The sequence below is a fragment of the Parasteatoda tepidariorum genome, chromosome 12, assembly GCF_982258835.1.
Source record: "Parasteatoda tepidariorum strain Cologne lab strain chromosome 12, Ptep-v5.0, whole genome shotgun sequence".
Lineage (NCBI taxonomy): Eukaryota > Metazoa > Arthropoda > Arachnida > Araneae > Theridiidae > Parasteatoda > Parasteatoda tepidariorum.
This window is the reverse complement of record NC_141766.1, coordinates 49,798,372-49,825,045: the sequence shown is the minus strand read 5'-3', so window position 1 is coordinate 49,825,045 and position 26,674 is coordinate 49,798,372. Positions and strand designations below refer to the sequence as shown.

Below are 26,674 nucleotides of genomic sequence, written 5' to 3'. Positions count from 1 at the left end.
TGACTACACGGTACTATACAAATGTTTAAATTATAATGGTAAACTATTAAAAGAGTTCGTGATTTCTAAGATTTTGAAATAATTCCTTTCCCATCGCATAATTCGTAGAGCTTTTAGAAAATCATGCTAAAATTGCAAGTTTAGTGTTTAGAAATCGCATTTTCTTAAAACTTTTTTTTATATACCATCATAATTATCAACACACTACTTTTAGTTGCTGTAGTGTTACTTATTTTGTATTTTAATTTTGTTTAACAAGCTTGTATTTTAATTTTGTTTATCAGTATAAAGTGAGTCAAATTGCTGAAATCTCTTCTTAAATTTCTACGAAGAAATTGAACTATTTTTAAATAACCTAATGTAGAAAAAAAATGTGGTTGTTTTCAAATATCAAAATTAACTTTTATAAGCATGAATAAAGTTCAGAAAATTGAAATTTTAGTGAAAAATCGCACGTAGATCGCCCGTTTTATAACTTTCAGTACACAATGTATGATTAATTCCCTCTAAAATAAAAATTGTGTAAAAATTTAGAATCTATATGTTCGTGAATTGTTTTTTGCTTGTTTTTTTTTCTAGTGTAGCAAATAGAAGCAGTTAAATTTAATAACACTGTTTTGCAATTACTTTTGTAGACACAGTATTTATTTTTTTTTGGTTTAAACAATTAAGCATTAAGCCCTATATTTAATGAAATAGCCAGCACTTAATTTCAACATGGCGATCTGTACAATAAAATAATAATACATGAGTTCTCCTGATTTGCTTTACTTCCTAATTTTGCGACCAAACTTTTTGACAGTTTTTACCCTGTCAGAAAATTTGCTTTACCACTCCATTTATGACTATCTTATTGCTATCAAATAACTGAATTATATTCACTACTTTATTGATATTAAAGTGGAAGCAAAATCTTTCTGTAAAAAATTATATAATAGCATATTTTGGTTTAGTAAAACTAATTAAGTAAAGCAAATTTAAGTCAACATAAAGCAGCTTTATTTTAAATACGATTTCATGTTTCCAGCTTTACATTGTTTTAAAATGTTACCTTTTTATCATATAAGCATCATAAATATCGCTTATGAATATAAAACTGCGTTAAGAATCGTAAAAAAAATCTATATATCTTTTATCGATTTGAGCTGTTAAAATTTTAAATTCAGCTCAACTCAAAGATCAAGATTTGCTTTTGAAATTTAAACATGAAATATTCAACACACTTCAACCGCAAGATGGACGATATTTTTAAAGCAACGGAAAGAAACTGTTTTTACACTTTAAATGCACATTATCATTGCTCCTTTTTGAAACTGGGCTGTAGGCAATGAATACATATCGAAGAATTGGTTGCCAACGATTGCCAGCCCCCATCCCTTTTTTGGGATTCTTCATATATTTATTTCACGCTTTTAAGCGCTTGGTTTTTGACATCCCGAAATTTCTTATTATGTTTTACTTTAAGTATGCACATATATCTTTCTCAACCTTGATGCTTTAAGAAAATTGTTTTTCAACCCTCGAAGCTTTTTCTAAAAATGGCAAACAATTTACATTATAATGTGGAATTTGAGTTGTGCGAATGCTAGCCTCTAGCTGACTGTAATAGCTACGTAAGATGTTTTTTATTTATTTTTATTTCTAATGCTTTTAAGCGGAGTATTTATATACAGTATTTATACACGCATTTAATTACGAGGCGTTTTTAAACTTGGAATTTTCTTTATTTCTTTGTATTGTTATAAACTATTAGACTATTTTTTATAATTAAAAAATACAAAAATACATTTTTGCTTGTAATTAGAACACCAGAAAAAAATGTATAGGAGGAACCTCGGCGCCCCATCTTCGTCAACGTGTTAACCAAAGAAATTTTTATTAAAATTGTTTAAACTTAAAGTTCAGACGTTATGCATTGATACATAATTGTTATTTAAATAAATTTTAAATCTACAGTATTTTTATAAGTTTATAAACAAAATATTCGCCGATTTTGTGTTAATCTGAGAGTCTATTTATAAAATAAAATTCTTAATTTTTCAATAAAAATTGTGCACAATATTAATCGAATGCGAAGAAATTATAGAATCGACTAAGGTTGTTTGAATATCTTCCGATAAATCGAATTTCAGAAATGTCATATATTTAAAATTCGATTTCTCAAGAATTGCTCAACCGATTTCGTTTAAATTTCTTTTTTTTTTCTATGTAAAATTAGATATTTCAAAATGACGTAAAATTTGTGTACCTCACGATTAAGAATTTTTTCAACTGCTTTTAAGTAAAATAAAAATTATTTACTAAAATTTATATTTTTTTCATGGAATTATCTTTGTATAAGCGAATTTTATAATTATCTGTGGTTATAGCAGAGTGTTTCTTACAAAACAAGTTGTAGGTGCGGTATGGCCAAAAATGGCTTTTGCGCCAATAATACTTAATTAACTAACTAACTAACTAATTATCTGTGGAAGTGCTTCAATTCGCTTAAAAAGGCGAAATAAGCGAAGAGATATGGCGAAATAAGCGAAAAGTGATATTAAGATTAACGGGAACAAATTTTAAATTGCTCTACTGACTAAACAATTAGGACCATATTTCCCAGACTGTTGCTAACGTCTTCTGTTTTGGGGGTCAGAAATACAGAAAACATGTGTTTAGTCAGAGAAAATACGTTTTTGTGTCTTATTTCGTAACTTAAGATATCGTCTAGACTAATTAATTTGCATATACGATACGATTCTGAATGTACGTGTGGTTAAATAAATTCATCTTTAGAATTTAATCGTTAGTTGTTTTAATTTCAGTTTAAGTGTTTATTTACCTCCACGATTGATTACATACTTTGTTTTCAAAAAAATAATGGTAAATTTGTTGGATACTTTTCATTGCCATACATTTCTTCACTTACGTGGTATGATAGCTTCATAGTACGGTAACTATGTTTTGGTTTAAATGTAGAAGGACTACAAAAACAAAAATAGGAAGTGCGTTTAGGATGCCTTCACTTCATGTTTTTCTGATAAACCTCCGAAGAGGCACTAACTCTGGAGACGCAAATATAGCCGTCTCTAGCAAGTTGTTTCTACTTCTATTTAACCTTAAAGCTATAGAACTGTTATCTTAGAACTAAACTTTTCCCAAGTTAATTTAGATCCATGTAGCCGAGATGCTATAATTCTTATCAGACTGATTTTTTTTAAGAATCGTGGAAATTTCTTACGGATACTGTCGGTGTTTTCTGCGATTTTGGCGTGATATACTACTTTGATACACTACGTTGTATACTTACTTATAAATTGTTTTCTTATCGGGATAAATTATTTAAGTGTTTGTTCACGAATAGTTTTAGTTAAATAGCAATTTTTTTTTATAGGCGTAATGTAGATGATAGATTATCATTGAAAAAATGGTCATTCTGCAAGAGACTATGAATTATAAGTCAACATGTAAAGATTGGGCACGTGTAGAATTATATTGGTGGAGTAAATTTGGGTCTCCCTTTGCACACAAAACATTCGTAGTTTTAGTAGTTTTCTGTAACAGCATTTTGGCAATCGTGTTATCTCGCACTATTTTCTATTTACGTGGCTTCCGCGTTGAAACGCATCTGGATCTTGTGCCATAAAACCCCACATTCAATCAATCAATTACCCGCGTTGCAACGACATTACTCCTATGTATTTCTGATTCTAGATATATCTCAAATATAATGTGCACATGTGTTATCTGAAAGCTTTGCCGAATTTTAAATAATCTTTAGACATAAGATTGCAAACATCTTTAATGCTATGTTAAGGTCGGCTTTATTGTCTACAGTGTCTCCCGCATTGATACAATGTGTGTGTGATGATGATCTGTGAGCAAATTTGTAATTTAAATACCTTTTTGTTCCATCTATATTGTCATTAGTTGTCTTACCTCGTTCCTGCTTTAATTTTCCCTTTGTGCCACGATTGTGTGGTTATCGGCAGTGCTCAGAGCTGTATTTTCTGCGTCCTGCATAGCGCGTGTATATTTTTTGGATACGCGTACCGTTTTAATGCTGTTGAGAGTTTTTACATGAGCTGAACATTTTGAGACAAAAAAATGGGGTTTGCTGTTTGAAAGTTTCGAGTTTCTGTACCTAGAACAGTACCCGTGAGTGCCACGTTGCTGCCGTTCTCAGAATCTTAATCTTACACTTCTGAATAACTATATACGAAATCTCATCTAGTTAGGTTGCACGGACTCAGGGCTAAAGAGAATAGAAGGGCTGGTTCACTCCTTTGAAGTAGCTCTCGCCGCGCCAATCCTCCGATTTTCTCTAGTGACGTCACTTGGGCGCAAAGCTCGCACTTTTACTTCAAGAACGGAGCTTTGGGCCTTACTAGCTCTAACTAATATTGGAGCATTTCTTTTTGCGACATATTCTAAGACTTTTTTTTATTTTCTATAATAACTTTCCTCAGTTTTTGCAGCGAATTTACAAGAATTTAAAACTATTATCGAAATGCCAGTTTGCGCGATTGCAACTTGAAAAAATTTTGATAGAAAAATAGAAGGAAAAAATATAATTTTCCGCGTGTTCCCTAAAGTAAATGAACAACTATGTAAAGAATGGATTCCGAAATGAAACAGTTAATATAAAACAGCAATACGTTTATTCTGTCGTTAAGAACTTTTATAAAAATTCATTATCTAAATAGAAACCGCCTCGTTACTTCAAAAAGAAAGGCAGGTGAAAAAAAATGAATAAAGTCAAAGAAAATTAAAATGTAAGTAAAAAGTATAAATAAAATATGTAGTATATAGTTGGAATTCTTCTAATTTCATAACATATTTCTTAATGTAGTTATTCTTAATATTTATGATTCTTTTTTTAAAATTATACTCTCTTAAATTTAAATATCTATAAATTATACCATCGTAAATTTAAATATCTATAAACAATTGTAAAATTTCTAATGTCATTATGAACCTAAATTATTATTTTGCTTCAGTAATTATAGTTTAAGGTTGATGTTTCCTAATGATAAGGTATGAACAAATTGCTATTACCGGCATATTTTAAAATCGCGGATTCTAAATTTAACTCAACTTATTGTTATAAAAGAATATGTAGATAAAAAAGTGTCGATATATACTTTCATTTTTCTTAATAATTAAAGTTAAAACTGAACTTTTTAAAATAAAGTATTTATAGTGTCATTTTCGCCAACTAGTAAAATATTTTTATAAGTTTAAAATGGTATTTTTTTGATATACTGGCCAAGAAAGTTTTTTTAAACTATGTTTATGAATGGAAATAATGTGTTAATTACGTAAAGTTTGAAAGCTAATAACCAGAAAAAGTCTAACTTATTTTTACAAAGAGAAAGATGCAAATTTATCATAACATCCTTGCGTGCGATCTTCCGAAATCTGTGGACACAGTGACGTCATGAGGAGGGAAATCGTAGCTTCAGTTCTAAGAGCGGAGTGAACTAGCCCTTCTATTCTCTTTAGCCCTGGCACGGACTTGCCGCTAGCGGTTTATAAGTATTAGTATAGATTTTTTTTCCTGACCATCGTGTCTGTATAGGTCAAAATACTTTTAACCGTGAATCTATGCCTGAAATATCTTAAATGTGAGTACATAAAATAACATTCATAATCATGAAAATACTTGAGTGGTATTATAATTTTTATCCCCCTCCCCCACCATGGAACCCCCCTGAAGTTACTTTTAATATTAGTTCCATATGCTGCTCTTGATCAAAAGTTTTAAAATTTTAGATTTGAGTATCATCGTTTAACTATCTAACATCGATACATACGTTTAAAAAAAATTGCTTATTAAAAACATTATGCAGCAATACACTGGACCTTTTTAAATGGACAATTATTTTAAAGCTGATTGCTTTGCATGTCTTTTTGTATATCTTGTAGCATTAAACAGCACATTCAGCTATACTTGTGATCAATTTTCCCTTTCTTAGTAAATCTTTCAAATAATCTTTTATATATTTTTTTCGTTAATCTTTTAAACTTACCCTAGAGAATCAGTTTTTTTTTTCGGAAGTGAAACTACACAGCTGTTGTAACGCATCTGTGGAAAAACACTTAAAACTTTAAGCAAAAGGCCTGCAGCCAAGTCTGTCTTCTAATGCTGATAAACAAAATAGTTTACAAGTACTAGGGGGGTTTGAATCTTTGTTTCTAGGAAAATGTGGAAAAAATATCATCAAACTTAAGATTTTTCAAGAATATGGTAAACTTGTTTAGAATTTGAAGAAAAAAAATGAATTATTTCAATTTCTGAGAAATTTGAATTATTTCAATGCAGGAAAATATAAAAATCTTTCCAAAATCTCTAAAATTGATCTCATTTTGTTTTTAAAATTATAGATTAGTTGAGCGATGCTCTTTAATTTTTATATAATTTGTATGATAATTTTTAAGATTGAAATAATCCTTTTTTGGTGAACATGTTTAGTTACCAAACTTTATAGTCTTTGTTTTTAAAGCAATTTTCTCTTTTTAGTTAGGGTTTTAAACATTGATTGCAATTTCAAAGTTCTGTATTAGCATAGGCAATTCAACCTTACAAATGTCAGGTAATATCCGAAAAGCTGATCACCAGGGAGCTAAATCTTCCACAGTCGTGATAATCCAATGCTGCACGAAGAAAAATGTAGCTTGAATTGATCGTTTGATTTGTTTTAACGTATTGTTTAGTTCAGTATATCCTCCTTTAATCTTGTGTCACTAAACTCTATTTTCAAGTCTAATAATTCTCCAATTGAATCTCGAATTATTCTCAAATTTAATCTCTAATTCTTCATTCCTTCTTTTTACCGCGTTTGTAAAATTTAGAGATTGGTTAGTTTTTAGACACTAATAACTGTTTTGCTTTTTCTTTTAGATTGAAGATCGAAGCGCATCATTATTAATTGCCATTTTTAAGAATCTGATCACTTATTCGTAAGTCTTACTTTTTATGCATTATTTCGTTTTTCAATAAATACAAATGTTTATGACTTCATTCTATAGCATAAACTTTTTGACTATCCAAATCAATCAATTTTTGGCTTGCAATTTTTATTTTCAAAGTAGAATAAAGTAGTTTTGGCATATATTATTCATTTATACTTAAAAACTAAGTTAGGAAAAGAATATTGGTAATGTCAAATTGCAAGTATTGTTTCGACTTCTTAATATGTAACCTGCGTGAGATAATGTGTGTCTCTAAGAACTGATACAATATGGTTTTTAAGAAGGTTGAATAATGTTTATGGATGCGTTTTAAATGCTTTTATGTTTATTTCTCATTTAAGACTATCTGTAAAGTAATTTTTACATAAAACTGAGGTAAAGTAAAATATTTGACAAAAATTAAATATATGATAGGCATTTCATTTTGTTAATTGATTCGATTTCTTGACATTTTGAAAAAGTGTAATTCAACAATATTTGCAAAAGAATCAAACGCGTATTAATTTAAATATTTTTTTAGCATTTTGAAATATTTTTTTTAAAAAGTTAACGCTTGATTTCGATTATATCCTTAAATATACTAATCATTTTTTTGCAATTATTTTGGAAAAATCAAAAATACTATTTACTTCTAAGACAACTTCTTCGTACACAATAGTTTTTGAAATTCCCGTATAGGACACAAGTAATTGAGTGATTTTGTAAAGCTGTGTGTTGCCTAAAAATTTATTGTAACAAATGTGAAAAAAAAAAATTATATTTCCCATTTTTTAAAGAAAAATCGAACTGTAATGAAAAACGGGCAATGAAAAATACGCCTCTTTGTCACCATGCAAGAAAACATAAGTGCAGCTAGTTCTCTGAAACCCATTAGCTGAAATGTAATTTTTAAATGCTTGGGGGAATGAATCTTTAGGGCTTGATTAATGAATAGAATCTCTTCCGAAATTGCGTAAAGTTATGTTTTCTCTGTCTTATTTGTGGATCTAATTGCCCAAATAAATTTTTATCACCAATTCAAACTTTTATATCCAAGGATAGTTTGATAAAAGTAAGTAATTTTTATTTTAATAACTATAGTAAATTCCTAAAATTTAATGAATAAAATTTCATTTAAATCATAAAATACCTTGTTTTAAATGATAAATATTCAAATTTGAACGAAATCAATCCGTCATTTTAATTATGCATGCGCAACATATTTAAAATTATAAGAAAAACTTATTGAAACCATCCATTAATTAAAGTTTAAATATATATACTTTTAGATATGAATTTCAAAAATAAAATTCGAATTTATCTGGCTGTGCTATCAAAATTTTTCTAAGAAAAACTAAAAGTAAATATTTAATGCGATTACAAATTAACAAGACTTTTTATATTTATGATACTTTCGTGCTTAAACTACAGAACATTATTTTGATATTTCTTTTTTTGAACTAGACTAACATCGCAAATTGATTCAATGAAAAAAGGAAATTACTTTAGATGAAGAAATGTTCTATAATGTTTCAGATTATAACTATATGTACGTAACTATATGTACTCAACTATACTTTTTAATACTGTATGGGAATACTTCTTATTCAAATTTTAATTAAAATTTTAATTAAAATATCTTTTGATGGATTGTAGATGGAGTATTTAGATTTGGACATAATTTAATCATGATTAAAAAACAGTAAGCATATTTTTGTTTCTATACCAAAATTTTAATGTTCGAGATTAAGATTAACAAAAAAGAAACATAATTTTTCTTCTCATTAATATTTTAACTCAGCAATATATATATTTTTTTATAAAATAGCGCTTCCTTTCTTTTAATAATTGAATATTTTAAATTTTTCGTGCTTTGGACTTTTTTTGCATCTACCATGACTAGAATTAATAAAATTATTTTTGTGCTTTAAATGAAACACGATGTTTATGTTAATGCTTTTGAGAAGCATCTAGTTCAAATAAGTTTACATTGTGTTGTTTTATTTTGGTTACTTTCTGTTTTAATATTAAATAGGATAAAATACAGCATTTATATCTTATATTTAAAATAAAAATTCACTTCAAAAATTTATAAATTAGAAATAACAGTAGAAATGTTTCAAGCACTCAGAAATAGGAGCCCATTTTCAAAACTTGACAGACATGAATGAGAAGAAACAAAAGTGATTTGAAATATAAGAAGTAAAGTTGTCATTGGAAAATGGAAAAATAAAGGTGAGAAACAAAACTAGAAAAAAAAAACACACAGTATCCGAGATAGAAAAAGATAAACAATACAAAAACAGCGACCGACAGGTAAAAGTTAAGGTAAAATGCATTTCCACATGCTATGAAGAGGTGATGGGGAACTAATGACGTTAACAAGGGAATCGGTATTTATATGAATAAAACAAGATTTCAGGGAATCAAGATGAGTAGACGTGACAGGAGTGGAACTAATTTTGTCATGGTCGAAATTGAATTGATTATCATACTAATTAAAACAACTCTTAAAGCAAAGTTAAATTAACTAAATTAAATGTTATTTCATTATCACTTTAATTGTTACAGACAGCTAGTACTTCTGGATTGATTAGCCATTTTAAAGTGGCATATTTATATTTATGAAGGAAAAAAACTAAATATCAATACTTAAGACACCAACATGCTTAAAGTTATTAATTTGAATTCATTTTCAGTTTTTTTTTATTTATTTTTTGTTGTTGTTTTTTTATTTTTTTTATAAAAGCTACTGTAACTAGTAATTATTATAAATATAATTTAAAAGTTAGTTTAATAAAGAAAAGATGACTGACAGATGGCTACTATTCCTATAAGATATGATAAAGCAAATTTCAGGCGCGGTACGCCAGAAACAACGGCCTAACTGCGCCAAAAATTTATTTCCCTGACTCGAGTCTTTTTAATTTAAACCGGTTATAACGTAAAAAAAAAGAAACTCCTAAAAAAAATGCCTTTTTTTTTTGCACGTTTTATTTTGTATTCGCAATTTTGTTTAAGCATTAAAAAATATCAAATGGTAAAAAAATACTTTTCTTAATTTCTTAAATGTATAATAAAATCTCATTTATAAATTAAAAACATTCAAATGAGAATATAAAAAAATGCATGCCTTATTTTCACAAGATTATTAAGATTTTATTTGTCAGGATATTTAAATTTACTTTACTGAATAAAAAATATTTAAATGCGATAACATTTCTTTTTCTAATTTCACCACTTTTATACTATTTTAACACAGCTGTTTTTTGTATATTTACCGTCTTTTTTTTTTCCAACTAAAGTCATTTTTTTTGTTCTCTTAAGGACAGCTCTAAGTCACTATAATGGATGAAGAAAGTTTTTTCATATTACTTTTTTACTGGGTGACCAGTGTTTCCACAAGTAACCAATTCTTCTCTTTTCTTTCTATTTCTTCTTTTCTTTCACCATTATTTTAACAACGGCTTTTTTTAACAACGGTATTGAGATGATAATGGATACAAAAAAAAGTTTCTATGATCCCAGTGCTGCTTAGAAGGGAAGCAATATAGAATAAAGAAAACACCATTTTTTTATTTCTCTCAAGGCCACCTGCTATTACGCAATCTAATTATAATGACTTGATGAACGACGGGAATTAAGGGAAGTACTGACTACCTAAAGCAGCATTAAATTTGATTTTTTTCAACGATGTCTGAATCTTTAGCTAGAATTTCTATGGTAAAATTAAAGATGTAATTTATAGAGCTGCAGTGATGAAGCATGGAATTTGACAGAATTATCGATTACTTAAAATTAAGTAACGCATTCCTGAACGTTAACGTTCTTCCATTAAGGTTCAACAATATTATGACCAACGGAACACTAAAAAATGGATTCTTATTTTTCGTTTTCGGTAAAACAGTTTCTTGGTATATGCTCCGAATGAATATTTCACCAAAGTGACACAATAACTATCATATCTTCGAGGAAACAAATTTCGTCAAAAGTATTTCGTCATTCCAGTTTCAATCCTCTAGTCCTTCCAGTTTCGTCATTTTAGTTAACTATCTTCCATAGTGTAATGCGATGAGGTTCTACGTTGAGAAAATACTTCCGTCATATATTTGAAAGTTTACGTTTCGTCGCAAATCACGTGATTTGGTGGAAAATAATTCTAAAAATTTCCAAAATATGGATCAAGGATTGTTGAATCGTAAGAGTTTGAGAATGCATGATTGGGATAATGTGTTTATCCCAGATTCACTGGTATCAATCTATCTTTAGTTGGGTGAGCTACAAGTTTTGCCAGCTATGTCAGCGCAGTACCCTAACAGCTGAGCCATCACGGCTCTATAACTAGATGTAAATAAAATCTTTTACTAAATATATCAAAAGAAGGTTATTTTCGGTTACAACAGGAAAACTAGTTTGATGAACATTTGAGACCAAATTAAGGAAAAATTTGAATTAAATAGCTCATGTCTATTTATTTATTTTGTATTATCGTGTTTAAAAGTATTATTTCAAATTGAAGGTGTTTGTTTGTAGCATTAAATGTCCAAAACTAATACAAACAACTTATATTAAATGGATGACCAAGTATCTCCTTTAGCAAAAGACAAAAAAATTGCAAAGGTGGTTTTACGATATTGCCCCATGAAACTAATGAGTTAAATAAATTTATGTTAATTTGGCTATTCAAGATCTAGGCTTGGGATAGCCAGGTCTAGCATCGCATTAAAACTCAAAACAACTTAAGAAGGGGGCACAAACCTACTATAGATCAACTTAAAGACGTAGAGGAATTAAATGAATAATATTTTAAATTATTATTAATAATTTTTTAATTCTGATATTTTGAATTGAAATGGTTTGGGATGAGAATGATGTTTTTAATGGAATGTAACGCTGGTGCATGCTAACTTTTGTAACTAAATGTAATTATTTGTTTTTGTAAACTGAGATTCCTAACGCAGAGACAAAAAAATCTTAAACAATATTTAAAATTTTTTGAAGCTTTCATTCAGTGAACAAACTTTTCAGTGAGCATTTCAGCAAACAAACTTTTATAATTTGCATCTTGAATGACACAGGATCCTGAAGCATTGAGTAGAAGTCCAGCATTATATTCACTTTATTCTTCAGTTATCCCTCGAGTCGCTCATGGATCAATGTTGAATGAACTTCGAATCCTCATGCGATTCCAGGCGATATCTCTGCAATTGAACTCAAACAACCTTTGTGTGCTTGCAGAAATATCTAGGGACATCATTGCATGCCCTTTTGCTATTAAACCTTACATTCAATTCAATTCTTGGGACATCATTTGATGTACGGATATGGTTTGGGTTCAGCATCCTATATATATATTATGTTGCTCAAATATAGTATAGAGGTGGTCAATTTATTTTATATTCCCTCTAGGTAATGTTAGTTTCGCACTACTAGTTTTCAGATGTATCTATCAACGTAAAAAAATAAAAATTGCATTCACCTTACCTTTTTAAAGGTAAGATGAATGAAATGTTTTGATTTTATCTTTGATTTTTAAAGGTAAAGTAATATGGGCTGGATTACTGCAATGACAAAGGAGACAAATCATAGAACACACTACAGAGGTTTACAGCTTAGTATCTTTGTTACCAAAATTGATGAGAACGCCTCTATATGCTTGGAAACTCATTTGAAATATGTATTTTTTAGGAAATATTTACTATTTCAAAAAAACTATTTGAAATAGTCAGTAAGGAAAAAAACGAGATCAAATGGTCGAGCATGAATTTTATCTGCAATACGCAATAAAAATAACCAGCTTAACCCCGACGGCACTCCGAAAGTTCGAAGTGCTCGTAACAGTTCAATCACATAAGCAAACATGTTCAAAATTTTCAAATTAGAGTTTTCAAATAGGTAGGATATTAAACATGAAATCCAGAAAACAGCGTTACTTAGAAATAAGCTAAATAAAGACAAATTTAACAAAGAAAATTAACAGTATCAATCAGAAGGAATATTCATGTCGCATCTTCAGTAGGGGTGCAAAGTTAATAAAAGGAAATAATTTCACAAGGTTTCCTATATAAGATGTTTGTAACTCAGAATAAATGTTCAGCTGGCACAACAGTACTTAAGGTATCAAATTCCTGGAATTTTTTTAAACTAAAAAAGACATGTATATATATACTCTAGGAGCACAAGTGATTAAAAATTCAATGAGGAATCACATAGGGGCAGAGATTGACAAAAAGCATAAAATTAAAACGCAAAAAACAGTTTAGGAGAAAATTCAAGTAAAAATCGAACCATAACAGGTAAATCAATAAGAGATTTAAACTATATCTTTCCTAACAATAGGCAGCAAGAGGCCATTAGGATTCAGGGAGATGCCTTGTTACTAAACAAATTTCTCACTATTTCCTCAATTCCCTTTTTTATTTTAGAGTTTGACCAATGCTGCTTTATAAACTCATAGGTGGTTTTTGAATGAAAAAATTTCTTTCTAACGTGCTTAAAATTTGGACAATGGATTAATATATGTTCCCAATCCTCAACAAGCTGACTGGTACGGCACAGCTGAGCTCCCCCAAAAAACCTGGCCTGATGTTGTTCATGATAGCCATGATTAGTTAGGAATTGATTTAAAAAAGAAATTCCTCTTGATTTTCCTCGTTTGAACTTTCGGGACGAGCTCGAATGTGTGCTGTCCCTTTGTAAAGCTGTTATTCCATTTCTCCTGCCATTCAATCAATATTTTGCATTCCAAAGTTTTTCTTGCAGTCCGCCTGCTGGGATCTTCAAACAGGTCGACAGTTGATCTCTAACGGGCTAATTTGGCTAACCTATCCGCTTCCTTGTTGCCCTTATGGCCTGTATGTGCTTTTATCAAATGTAAAACGATATTGTTTGTGAATTCGTGTTTAATTAAGTGGACTAAATACTCATTAGAGTTGCTGTTTTCCAAAGCTTGCAGGCTAGACAGAGAATCTGCATAAATTGAAATTTTATCAGAAATTCTTTGCTCTTTAATCCAACGAATCGACTGGAGAATGGCCCATAATTCAGTCTTAAACACGTAAACGTGATCAGAGATGCGAAAGGTTTTTCTTTTAACAGGTTCTCCCTCCAGATAGGCCACGAAAGCGCATCCTGTCTTAAATTCATTGTTAACTAAAAATTTCGATCCATCTGTGAATAATTCTAGTCCTTTATAAGTAGGTAAATGTAGTTGATATTTAAACAAAACTTCTTCAGCCGGATGGTAAATATAAGGAGTAGGTATAGGTTTATAGATTATGTGTTCTTCATGTTGGAAAATATTATTAAGTTGAGCTTCTACGTTTACTGCCATATCTAGAGGAATTGTTCCAGCAAGTACTTGGAGAACGTCAGTAGATGCTGTTTTGTCTGCTTTAGTGATAGACAGTAAGGAAGTTCTTTCCATTTTTTTCAATCTATTAATGATTCTTACCTGTTGGGAAAACCAAATTTCCGCTCCATAGAAGCAATACACAATAATAATACGAACTTTGTAGAACAGTAGGAGGGATAAGTCCTTACTTTTTGTTGGACGTCGTGTAATTAAAATCAAAATTTAATTAAAGAGTGTTAAACTAAATTTAGACATCTCTGTTTAAACTCGCGTTTCATGTGAAAAATGGTGAAGATTATTTTTTTTTCTGAAAAAGGGTAACAAAGCCATAATAATAGCCCTTAATTTTATTTCGGACGAAACTTATCAAAAGTGGATAATTTGTACCGACTCGCGTAGCTTTGTATCTAGTGTTTCTCACATTGGTAAAAATCTCATAATTCTTAAAATTCAAAGTTACGTTTCACGTTTACAAGACAAAGGATATAGTATCTACTTTTGTTGAATTCCTTCCCATATCGGCATTACCGGGAATAACCATACGATATCCTAAAGCTTGCATAATTTTTTGTATCACGATGTTATATGTAGTTAAAAAATTATAGCTTAGGCAGAAGTGTAAGGCATTTAAACTGTCTCTTTTTTTTCCCTTGGCTATAATGCTTCGAAAAACATTGCTAATATGCATTTGATTGGGGTAGGAAAGAAAGCAAAGTTTCAGAGAATCTTCGCCAATATCATTCTTTCTGCAATCTTAATCTAAACAGTTTTAAAACTGCCTGCCGTAATTCTCTACGTTAGATACAGGATTTTGGTCTGTGTAGAACTATCTTGTGTATAGTGTTGAGTTACGAACTGCGTTAAAGTAATTTATTTACACTTTATCATCTGTGTGTTTAATGCACTTTTAGAACAGAAGGGCTATTCGTAAATACAGATTTTAGAGATGATCCAAAATTACAACATTTGGTAATTACCACATTTACCACTTTTACCTTTAATACATAAACTTGGGATAAGAAAAACTGCAGATATTTCTAGGCATAATGGGTGGAATCTTTCAAAAACTTTAATTTTTAAATTTTGACAGTCTTACGTATTGATTTTTGGAATAAAAAATATTCGAAGAAAATTAAATTTTTCATTTGCAAATATTAAATTTGGATCCAATTCAATTTAATGGAAATATCATTTTGTAAACTTAACCGGATAAATTATTTTTATCTGTCTACCTTATCTACCATTTTCGGATACGTTACTTTATTCGATAGCCAAACCGACTGGAATTTCTCAGAGTCTGTATTTTGTGTCTTTGATAACAAGATAGGACAATAGATATTTCTTGTCCGAATGCCAACGAATAATAAAAAAAGCAGAAATAAGCCATGTATATTCTTATTGAATAAAACAACCCTCCCTAAAAGAATTTTTAGGGTATTTCGGGTTCGTTTAAATAAATCTAGCACTTGAGTTAGTTTTCATAGATTTAGTATCTGTAGTTTTGATACATTCTTTTTTGTTGCAAATAAACTTGAATTGAGTAACAGAAGTTATAAAATAATTCTTTTTAGCCTATTTTTATATCAATCGTGTCGCAGAAAAAAGTATAATTACTTATAAAGAAACAATGTTTCACTATCAGCAATCGTTCGAAAATATTTGATTAAAGTTGATTACTTTTTGAATAAACTTTAATTTTTAATTTTTTATAAAAATTCCTAGTTATCCACATAATAGTTCTCTTTTGTAATCAAAATTGACTGCTCATGTCATGCAATTTAATTCCATTGACTATGTTTTTTATTATTTTGTTTCCTTTTAAGATCAGTTTTTCTTTTCCAATAAAAAGACTAACTACGACATTAATAGGTAAATTAAGATAAAAATAACAATATTTTCCCAAAATGAAATAAAAAATAACTATTTTGGGATTTGGAAGAGCTAGGACATGAGTTCTTTACCGGATGTTCAGACGGGACACATATGTCCCAGTAGTGGTTTCGTTTGCGGGACGCATATGTCCCGGTGAGGTCGAAAGGGTGAAGTTTAAGGTCAATGCCAACAACCTAGCATACGTCTATGACTTGAAGTAAGAAATTGAGTTGTGTATAAATGAAATTCAGATAAATCTATGTAAAATAATCTTCTTTCATTTGTACAAATGAATGCGTATCTAGTTGTAAGTTATATGTATATAAATGCAGATGGATCTTGGATTAATAACTTCGAGCTAGAGCTCATTTTTTGCACTCTTCTATTCTTTAAACACAGATTTCTTGCAATACATCAGAAATCGTTGTTGTGTGGTACATCAACTTTTGCTCTAGTGACAATAAAATTTAGTTTCAGTTCAATCAAATCCATTATCACTTCGGAAAGTTGCTTTTTTTTACGATAAGAGCTGGTTTGACGGCTCCGATGCACTCCATTAGTTCCATTAATGTGCTTATTATTTTTGTGTCAGCACTGTTGATTTCCTTAACTTGACCTTGAGAACCTTCGGTAAACATCGATTTCTTGCGTTGCATCAGAAATCGTAGTTGTGTAGTACATCAACTTTTGCTCTAGTGACAGTAAAATTTAGTTTCCGTTCAATCCAATCCACTTATCCCTTCGGAAATTTTTTTTTCGGTAAGAACAGGTTCCATGGTTTCGATTTACTTCATTGATGTGAAATTTTTTTCTTTTTTTTCCGTCGGCACTAGTTCAGTTCTTTAATTTGAGTTTGAAAATCTGACTGCGTTTGCTCTGTAAAGAATTCCCGTTTATATTACGGTAAAAAGGACTGTATTTCAAACGTCGGGCGCTTTTTACCGGAAAATCTGTTTTTACCAAAACATGTTACGGCGCAAAAAATCTGCTATACCGTAATTTTTACAGTAATAATTACCGTAAAATCACCGAATCAATAAAAATTACATAGTAATAATTATTTAATAAAATTGAGTGAGTGTGTGAGTGATGTGAATTTTTGGCGCAATAGCCAAATCATGGCTCTTGCGCCAAAAATTCACATCACTCACTCAATTTTATTAAATAATTATTACTATGAAATTTTTACAGTAATAATTACCGTAAAATCACCAAATCACTTTTATTAGATAATTATTGCTATAAAAATTATGGTATGACATTTTACGGTAAAATGGATTTCATGGATGATGCACCTAAAGTGCAAGTACTTTACACCTTAATTTGATCCGAAAATTTTTGCAGTTTACAAAACATGCAAATTTTTAATCTTAGTGCACCATTAAACGCTACATTTGATCAAACAAATAACCCAGTGATCATATTTACTCTTAAATGAGTAAAAATATTCTATAAAAGCATTGATCACAAAGCCGGAATAGCATATATTGCTCCAAACATAAGCGTCATTTTGGATTCTAGGTAGACGGATCAGATGGTGTTCTTAACTTATCTGACGCAAAAAAAGGAAGAACAGAGTGGGCAGATTATAAGAGAATAATGATTTTTTTAAAAGTAAAATGAACGGGCTTATTAATATGAAGTAAAATAAAAATTGATCTATCTTTATGCGATGTAAAAAAAAAAATTCTCTTAAATAGTATTGGGCGCTTTTATCTCTCAAATCCCACTAAATTTAAATTTTAGTGGTTTATACTATTGATGATAATAAATCACTGACGGAAATGGCTAAATAATATCGAGATATATCTCTACTTTACACATTTTGATTAATTTATCCAATAAATCAAAGTGCCGACATGAAATTTTTATTTCTTTCTAGCTTCTTTTTATACCTAAAAACGCGCCTCTATAAAACGTAAATCGATTTTGCTGTCGCCAGAAGAACTCTTTAATTTCTACTCGCCAAGACATTATTTTTAACCAGTCTAAGGAAATAAACATATAAGATTAATAAAGAATGAATAGTTAAGATATATCTTTAAGTCACCTTTTTAAAATATACCCTTTTGCTTCGCACTTTCAGGGGTTTTCATTTTAAAGGCTGAAGCAGAAAAAAAATTCTTTAAAAAAGATTGAAAAGAAAGTGGAAAGCCCTTCGACATCCGAAAGGGTTTTTTACTTTTAACTCTTTTTCTTTTTAGATTTTATTGAAAAAAAATTGCACTTACAAGAATCGTAAAAAAATAAAATTCGAGAACAGAGACAAATGCATGTGTGCACGCCATTTTAACTTTTGATTTACAAAATAATCAATCCCTCGCGGAGTTGCTTCTTTTCATTTTTCTTTAATTACCTGCATTTTTTAAAAAATTCAGTACAGATGCGATGAAAAACTAATTTTTAAAAGTATCTTTCTGCTTTTTTCAAAAAAAATCAGTATCATCAAAAAAAAATTTTTTTTTTTTTTTAAATTTCTAGCTAAGCTCTTTTTTATTAAAACGTAATTTTAAAAAGATTTTATTTAAATCTAAGCTTCTAAGGTTAATAAAAACTATTTTTATTAGCATCACTTCAATTTCTACACTGTAAAATTTATTCCTTTTGAATATTTATTGAAATTCTTTTCATCGTAATCTTTACGTAAATTGGACAAGATCAACTGACTATCAATCGTAATATACACATTATAATATCATACAATTCTATACCGATTGTACTGTGCCATTGCACAACTATATTAAAGAACATTTTAGTCTGATAGAATTAAAATGTACTATATACCAGAATCTTGTCTTAAGAAAAAGCTCTAAGTATTTTGGACAAGTTTTATTCAGGTCTCATTCTTACAATTTTATTAATTTTTATATTATGAAAACAAAAATGTTTGTCCTTTCCTTTTTGATGTGCAATAAATTTGAATTCTGAAAAGAAATAAAAATGTAAGCACCGAAAAAACATGTTTTCTTTCTTCCAAATGTGCTTTCCAGATTTATACCTTTTTCTGCAAAAAGTCAACTCTAAATTAAAATAATGCCCTATTATCGCTTTAATTAAAAATTTTCAGAAATTAATAACTGAAATAATCATAACAGTTTTGATTGCTATTTCGTGTTTATATAATCAATTAGAATACAAAATTACTATAAAAATGCTTATTTTTGGCTTTAATATCACAGGAAAAGGATTTAGCTCAGTGATTAATAGATTTAGTAAGCAAAAATAAATAAGGAGTTATATGTTAAAATCGATGAAAATTTCATTACAGAATGTAACGATATTATTTTATTGATTATTCGTATAATTCCTGAAGTGAATATGCTTACATTTTCTACAATATATATAAGCATTGCTGACATTTAATCCTTTCAGTGTGTGAGAAAGGCAAATTTTTGTAACGCTTTTATTTTTATGAATACGTAAATACAGAAGCCAAATGTATGTAAATGTTTGATGTGGCAAAGTACACTTGAATCTTTTGAAGAAGCAGAGCTTTTTTGCTAATTAATTCTGAAGTGTTTTATCATAAGTGTTTACCATACCCCAAAGGAATCAAAACTCATTAAAAAGCCACAGTCTCTTATTATTTATAGCTTTGATTCTTGCCAATATCTCATTTATATTTTTATCTGGAACAGACAAAATGGTCGATGAAAAATAATTTGAAATTAAAACTATGTATCTGTATTTGACATACAGACACGTATATGACATAGACAGACACGTATAAATAAAATATTTTTTGACAAATTAATTTCATGTGTTATTTAGGGGATATAACCTTTTTGTTGAACAGATATTTTTTCATTTGTTATTAAATTTCGAAAATATTGAAATCATTAGTAAAATGAAGTTTATTTGCATTACGAATTGGTTGGTTAACGTAATTTATTGGTAATCAAATGTCTGTGTATAACTTGCACACGTTTTGAGTTTACAAGGAAAAAAGGTTGTTAACCAAGAACACAAGTTATTATCCTTCCTTTTAAAATTTAAAACTGGAATAGAAGTTCAATTTTTCTTTGAATAATAGTTGTATGAAGCACATGGATACTTAATATACTCTTTATGTAAAATATGCGCCTCAAGATTACGTAATTTTCTCACTCTCTGCACTTTCTTCCTCTCCTTTACCATGGTTTCGACAAATCTAGTTTCCATATGACAGTACGTTTCCGCATGGAGTTGGAATAGATTGGAATGGGGAAAGGTGGGGATCGTTTGGGGAAAAGAGTGGGGATGGAGAAAACGGGCAACCTTAAAATGCTCATTTTATTTACAAATGGTACAAGCGCGCATGAATTTATGATTGATTTAAAAGTGAAAATGGATACTTCCTATCAAATTTCTCAAGACAAGGGATTTGATTCAAAGAAAATTTAACGATTTACATCTATTTCACAAAAGGATATTTATTAAATGGTCAGATTAAAATTTAATATATTAAAACTATATAAAAATAATAATAAATAAATAAAACGATGCCCAGAGTACATTGACGGAAATAGAATTAAAAGTCTGCCACCTCTCTAATCTGTATAATATGCCGATTTTTTTTAAGCACCAATGTCAAAAAATATATAAAATAAATCTAATACATTTTCATAGACTTTTTAAAATAAATGCTCATATATATTTACAACACAGCCTAAATTTTTAACGAAATTAATATTTTTAATAATTTCTTTTTAAAAAAAAAATTTACAGTAGTAGCTATATTCTGCATTTTCATGCACTTAAAATTCCTCGAGCTAAATCAAAAATCTAATAAAATAAGTTTAAGGTGAGTATAATCCGGTTTTAATATATATATAGGGAGTGTTTGCATTCGTCAGTCAATACCGTAAATCGAAATCTGAGTTCCATTGGAATATTCAGTTGAAGCTCTTTTTTTTTCTCGAAATAAAATCCCACAAATATATTTTTCCAATGTATTTCAAAGATTCTTTTTTCTTCTATTTGCACCTGCTGGCAGAATCCACGTGAAGGCAAAATCCATGACGCGGGTTTTGTCCTCAGACTTGAATAGTTCACGAACTTCTCCTCTGCACTACTCAACAATGTCTAAGTCTGGAAAATCCGAAGAAAGAGACAAGCATATATTTTGAAAATGGAGAATATAAAAATTGAAAAGAGGGAATATAATACGTTCTTCTTTAGAGCATGCCTGCAGTCACGACATCAATACCAGAAAGAAGCTATAAAAAAAATGCACGCATGGAAATAACTAGGAGGTGATGTTTAAGCATCAAAAAATGTTTGAACCTTCTTTTGAACACTTCAGTGCAAACTTTGGAAAGTTATTGAGATGGAATTCACCAGCAAATCCTGAGATAACATCATGGAATTTGTAGTGGGAATATTTGTCGTTGATTGCGCACTAACGCAAAGGGAAAGAGAAATATGTTACTTCTCGATCAAAAATGTCCTTTTGCTTAAATATTAAACTTTTCGAGCAGGAGAGACTGATATTTGTTATATTTAAGGTTTTCTTTTGCTTCGTAACAAAAAAATTAAAAATTAATATTTTGTCTTTGAAAATTAATGGAATTTGGAAATTGAAAAGAGGGAATATAATACGTTCTTCTTTTGAACATGCCTGCAGTCACTACATCAATACCAGAAAGAAGCTGTTAAAAAAATACACGCGTGGAAATGACTAGGAGGTGATGTTTAAGGATCAAAAAATGCTTGAACCTTCTTTAGAACACTTCAGTGCAAACTTTGGAAAGTTATTGAGATGGAATTCACCAACAAATCCTAAGATAACATGATGGAATTTTTAGTGGGAATATTTGTCGTTGATTGCGCACTAACGCAAAGGGAAAGGGAAATATGTTACTTCTCGATCAGAAATATCCTTTTGCTTAAATATTAAACTTTTCGAGCAGGGGAGACTGATATTTGTTATATTTAAGGTTTTTTTTTTTGCTTCGTAACAAAAAAATTAAAAATTAATATTTAGTCTTTGGAAATTGAAAAGAGGGAATATAATACGTTCTTCTTTTGATCATGCCTGCAGTCACGACATCAATACCAGAAAGAAGCTATAAAAAAAAAATGCACGCATGGAAATGACTAGGAGGTGATGTTTAAGCATCAAAAAATGTTTGAACCTTCTTTTGAACACTTCAGTGCAAACTTTGGAAAGTTATTGAGATGGAATTCACCAGCAAATCCTGAGATAACATCATGGAATTTGTAGTGGGAATATTTGTCGTTGATTGCGCACTAACGCAAAGGGAAAGAGAAATATGTTACTTCTCGATCAAAAATGTCCTTTTGCTTAAATATTAAACTTCTCGAGCAGGAGAGACTGATATTTGTTATAAACTGCTGTTTGTAGAAAATGCGACACCATGAAAGAATCATCAGAATCAAATGAAATTTAATGCAGAAACGACTTGTACTGATACAAATAAATGATGAAATTTTCAAAACAAAAGAAACAAATTAAGCGTCCGAAATCAGTATTTGGTGCAGCCACCACGCGCTGCAATAAGTGCTGCTATACGACGTGGCATGGAGTCAAACAGATGTTGAATATCTGCTTGAGGAAGAGAATTCCATATCGCTTGTATGCGCAACCAAAGTTCGTCTTTGGAAACTGCAGGACGCGGATCACGAGTGAGACGCCGACCAACCATATCCCACACGTGCTCAATAGGCGACATATCCGGCGAATAAGCAGGCCAAGGAAGAAGTTGCATGCGTTGTGCTGAACAGAAGTCTCTAACAGTCCGCGCAACATGTGGGCGTGCATTATCCTGCTGAAAGATAGCTCCAGGGATGCCTTGAAGGAAAGGAACGACTTCGGGCTGTAGCACTTCACGGACGTATCTGTTGCTATTGAGATTACCCTCAATTCGTATCAAATTGGATCGTCCATGATACGAAATCGCACCCCAGACCATAACTCCGGGTGTTCGACCACTATGTCGTTCAATAATACACTCAGGAAGGCAGCGTTGACCGGCATAACGTCTAACACGAACACGGCCATCATGGGTCCACAAATTGAAGCGTGATTCATCTGAAAAGACAACTTGGTGCCAATCAGCTCGCCAGTCTCTGTGCTCAAGAGCCCACTGCCGACGCAGCCGTCGATGATCCGCCGTGAGGGGAATCCTGTATAATGGCACCCTTGCACGCAATCCACGGCGCAGCAGACGACGACGAATTGACGAAGCCGACAATTGTACACCTGTAGCAGTAGACCAATGTGCTGCCAGCTGCCTGGAGGAAGCTGTGCGATCATTCACCGCCATGCGGAGCAGGTGTCGATCATCGCGCTCTGACGTCACCTTCTGTCGTCCAGTGCCTGTTTTTCGAGTTGTTCGGTGCTCGTCGGTCCACTGCTTCCAAACTCGCATCACTGTGGAACTGTTCCGCTGCATACGAGCTGCTATTGCGCGATAGGAAAATCCTCCTTCTCGAAGGCCGATTATCCTCCCTCGTTCAAACTCCGTAAGTTGCTTGAATTTCTTATTCTTCCGTCGTGGAGGCATACTCAGGTCTCACTAAACGTTTGCCACTAACAAATAATCATAGACTATTTTCAACGTCCCGCTACAGCACTTTATTTATACGCTTTCAGCATCAATTCAGAGGGCGCTGCGCGCGCCACGCACGCGCGATGGCTCTGAAACTTTATTAATTTGCATAATATCCTATAATTGACATTTGCTGCGAATTTCATTTGATTCTGATGATTCCTTCATGGTGTTGCATTTTCTACAAACAGCAGTTTATTTAAGGTTTTCTTTTGCTTCGTAACAAAAAAATTAAAAATTAATATTTTGTCTTTGAAAATTAATGGAATTTGGAAATTGAAAAGAGGGAATATAATACGTTCTTCTTTTGATCATGCCTGCAGTCACGACATCAATACCAGAAAGAAGCTATAAAAAAAAATGCACGCATGGAAATGACTAGGAGGTGATGTTTAAGCATCAAAAAATGTTTGAACCTTCTTTTGAACACTTCAGTGCAAACTTTGGAAAGTTATTGAGATGGAATTCACCAACAAATCCTAAGATAACATCATGGAATTTGTAGTGGGAATATTTTTCGTTGATTGCGCACTAACGCAAAGGGAAAGAGAAATATGTTACTTCTCGATCAAAAATATCCTTTTGCTTAAATATTAAACTTTTCGAGCAGGAGAGACTGATATTTGTTATATTTTTGGTTTTTTTCTTGCTTCGTAACAAAAAATTAAAAATTAATATTTTGTCTTTGAAAATTAATGGAATTTGGAAATCAAAACTTCGGAAATAATGTTCTTCTTGTCATTCAGGTGGCTGAAAGAAAAAATCGAAATCTTGGTAAACTTATTTATAATTTTTTTTTTACTTATTTATAATTATAAACTAATAAATGAGTAAACTGTTATTTTTATTGATTTACATTAGGTGCAAAGATCTTTCAGCATAGATACATTTTTATAAAATATTTGTCTAAAGTATATTGTGCTTAAGATTTCTTAATTATTGCTGTCCATTTTAGAGCAGAGAATTTTTATCGATAAACGCATAGAAAATGCCGTCTATCAATTTTGTAATTTTGTTATAAGGCTTAAGATTTTTTATTTGTCATAAATAAAACTGTGATTTTAATTGATTCAGATTTGATGCAAAGATATTTCAGTGTTGATACATTTTTATAAAATACTTTCCTAAACTTTATGGTACAGTTAAAAACGAAATCGCGCTAAAGATTGATATCTTACCCTGTTGCTATGCATTTTAAAGCAAAGAATTTCTATCTATAAATCCGTAACAAATGCAATCGATTAGGCTCCAATTCTCGTAGTCTTTAAAATTTGTTTGATTTAATGATCCGTGTAACAAGAAATTTCCCCAAGTGGTTACTTGTTATATACAATTTAAGCGCTTACGTAAATAGATAAAGAAAATTATGTAAAAATATATCTAATGAATATAAGCTAAAGTAATACGTAATTAAAGTTCTAAATTTATCAAGTGTTTCCAATTTATCAAGTGCGATATTTTTAGAATTAAGTCAACGAACTTTTTATATGCCAATGAGTTAGCGTATAGACTATTTGCAGAAGTCGCAGTGCAATTTATTGTTATTTTTATCACAACAAGTCTTAAGAAATTGAGGTGACAAACTGGATAAAAATCGGCAATTTCTGACGAAAAATTAAATTTTTTTCTTTATATTTAAACTTTTGTTTATTAGCTTTCTTTTTTAAATTTTTACTCTTCAATCTTTAGAATCGAAGTTGTAGTTGCTTTGTCTCTAGATGACAAATTAGACAGGATAGCAATTACTTAACATACTTTAAATGCATTTTTAGAAAAACGTTGATTTTGAGAAAAATCTTTTTACGCTATCATACATTACAAATAAGTTTAATATAGAATTCTTTGAAACTTTGTATGAATATTTTGCATTATGTCAGTTTTTTTTTCTTAAACTTAAAGCTGAAGCCTAAGCGTGCATTTATTATTTGTATCATGCTTTAAGTAAAAATGTTAAGAATTATTATCTCAAAAATAAATATAAAACAATATATTTAATTTAATTGTAGATTTGAATTTTTTTTAAAGATTTTAGTTCAAGACACGAGTACTATTATTGGTTTAGGAAAAAAACATACTTTGAAATTTATGCATTACAATTTGTTGTCAAGCTGTTCGCGAAATAATTTTATTTTACTTTTTACGCTCAAATTTGTCTATATTTTGAAAAAAATATTTAAAAATTTTTAAAGTTTCCTATAGATCCATACTTTTAGCTCATCTGCTTACCAAAAATAAAATTAAAAATTTTAATTCTGACAATTTAAAAAATAAACTGTACCGAACTCAATAGGGTACTTTAAGCTTGCTTAAAACGTTAAGCTTAAATTACTAACACATTAACCATGTTATCAGTATTTTATTTCCTTCTGGTTTTGAGTATATCGCTAAATAAAAATTTTGCCCTATTTAACACTATTGCAAAAATACGCAATATCCAAAATTGCAAAAATCCAAATATTACAGGTGGAGGCTGCTTCAGGGGTGACTTTCGGGCGTATAGCTATTGACCAGCACCGGTGTTCAGTAATGCATTTCCTTTTGTTACTTGCATCCCCTAAGTTGGACTCCGTGGTGGGTGGTGCAGTTGATAGTGGAAGTTGATTAATTTTTTCTATGGCTGAAAATGAAGAGATGGTTTTCAATTCTGCACACCGAAACAAAAGCGGAACAAGTTCCTCACCCAGCTTCAATCTTGCTAAATGCTTAAATTATGACCCAACTGAAGCAAAATTTCTCATACTAAGCTCTACGGAAAGAAAACTATCATCTATGTCACCATTTTTAGTTCAAAAATCACTGGAAACAAACATTGGTAATCCTAAAAATGTCAAACAGATGCCATCTGGAGATTTATTAATTGAAACAAATTCCAAGAAACAAACTGCTTCACTTTTGAAATTAACTCAACTCGGAAACGTTAAAATCACAGTAATCCCCCACAACACTCTAAACATATCCA

General features: G+C 30.4%; 3 protein-coding genes across 5 annotated transcripts in view; 2 read left to right on the top strand and 1 right to left on the bottom strand.

Moving 5' to 3' along the window:
* Nucleotides 1–12,251, top strand: part of LOC147801092 (uncharacterized) — a 37,533-nt gene extending 25,282 nt beyond the window's left edge. Inside the window, exon 3 of the mRNA XM_087155747.1 lies at nt 12,015–12,251. Coding sequence (XP_087011873.1) covers nt 12,015–12,251 — 237 coding nt within the window. The remainder of the gene's footprint in view (nt 1–12,014) is intronic.
* The window catches only part of LOC107455346 (atrial natriuretic peptide-converting enzyme), a 411,323-nt gene that overhangs the window by 73,978 nt on the left and 310,671 nt on the right, over nt 1–26,674 (top strand). For all 3 annotated transcript variants that reach the window (XM_071188087.2, XM_071188086.2, XM_071188085.2), the window contains one exon: nt 6,887–6,945. The gene's annotated coding sequence lies outside the window, so the exon portion shown is untranslated. The remainder of the gene's footprint in view (nt 1–6,886; nt 6,946–26,674) is intronic.
* LOC139427273 (uncharacterized) lies at nt 13,739–14,362 on the bottom strand. The gene has a single exon (XM_071188332.2). The coding sequence runs from the start codon at nt 14,360–14,362 to the stop codon at nt 13,739–13,741; it is 624 nt and encodes a 207-aa protein (XP_071044433.1).

Coding starts and splice junctions, on each gene's coding strand:
- LOC139427273 (XM_071188332.2), bottom strand. CDS start 14,362: ATGGAAAGAACTTCCTTACTGTCTATCACTAAAGCAGACAAAACAGCA.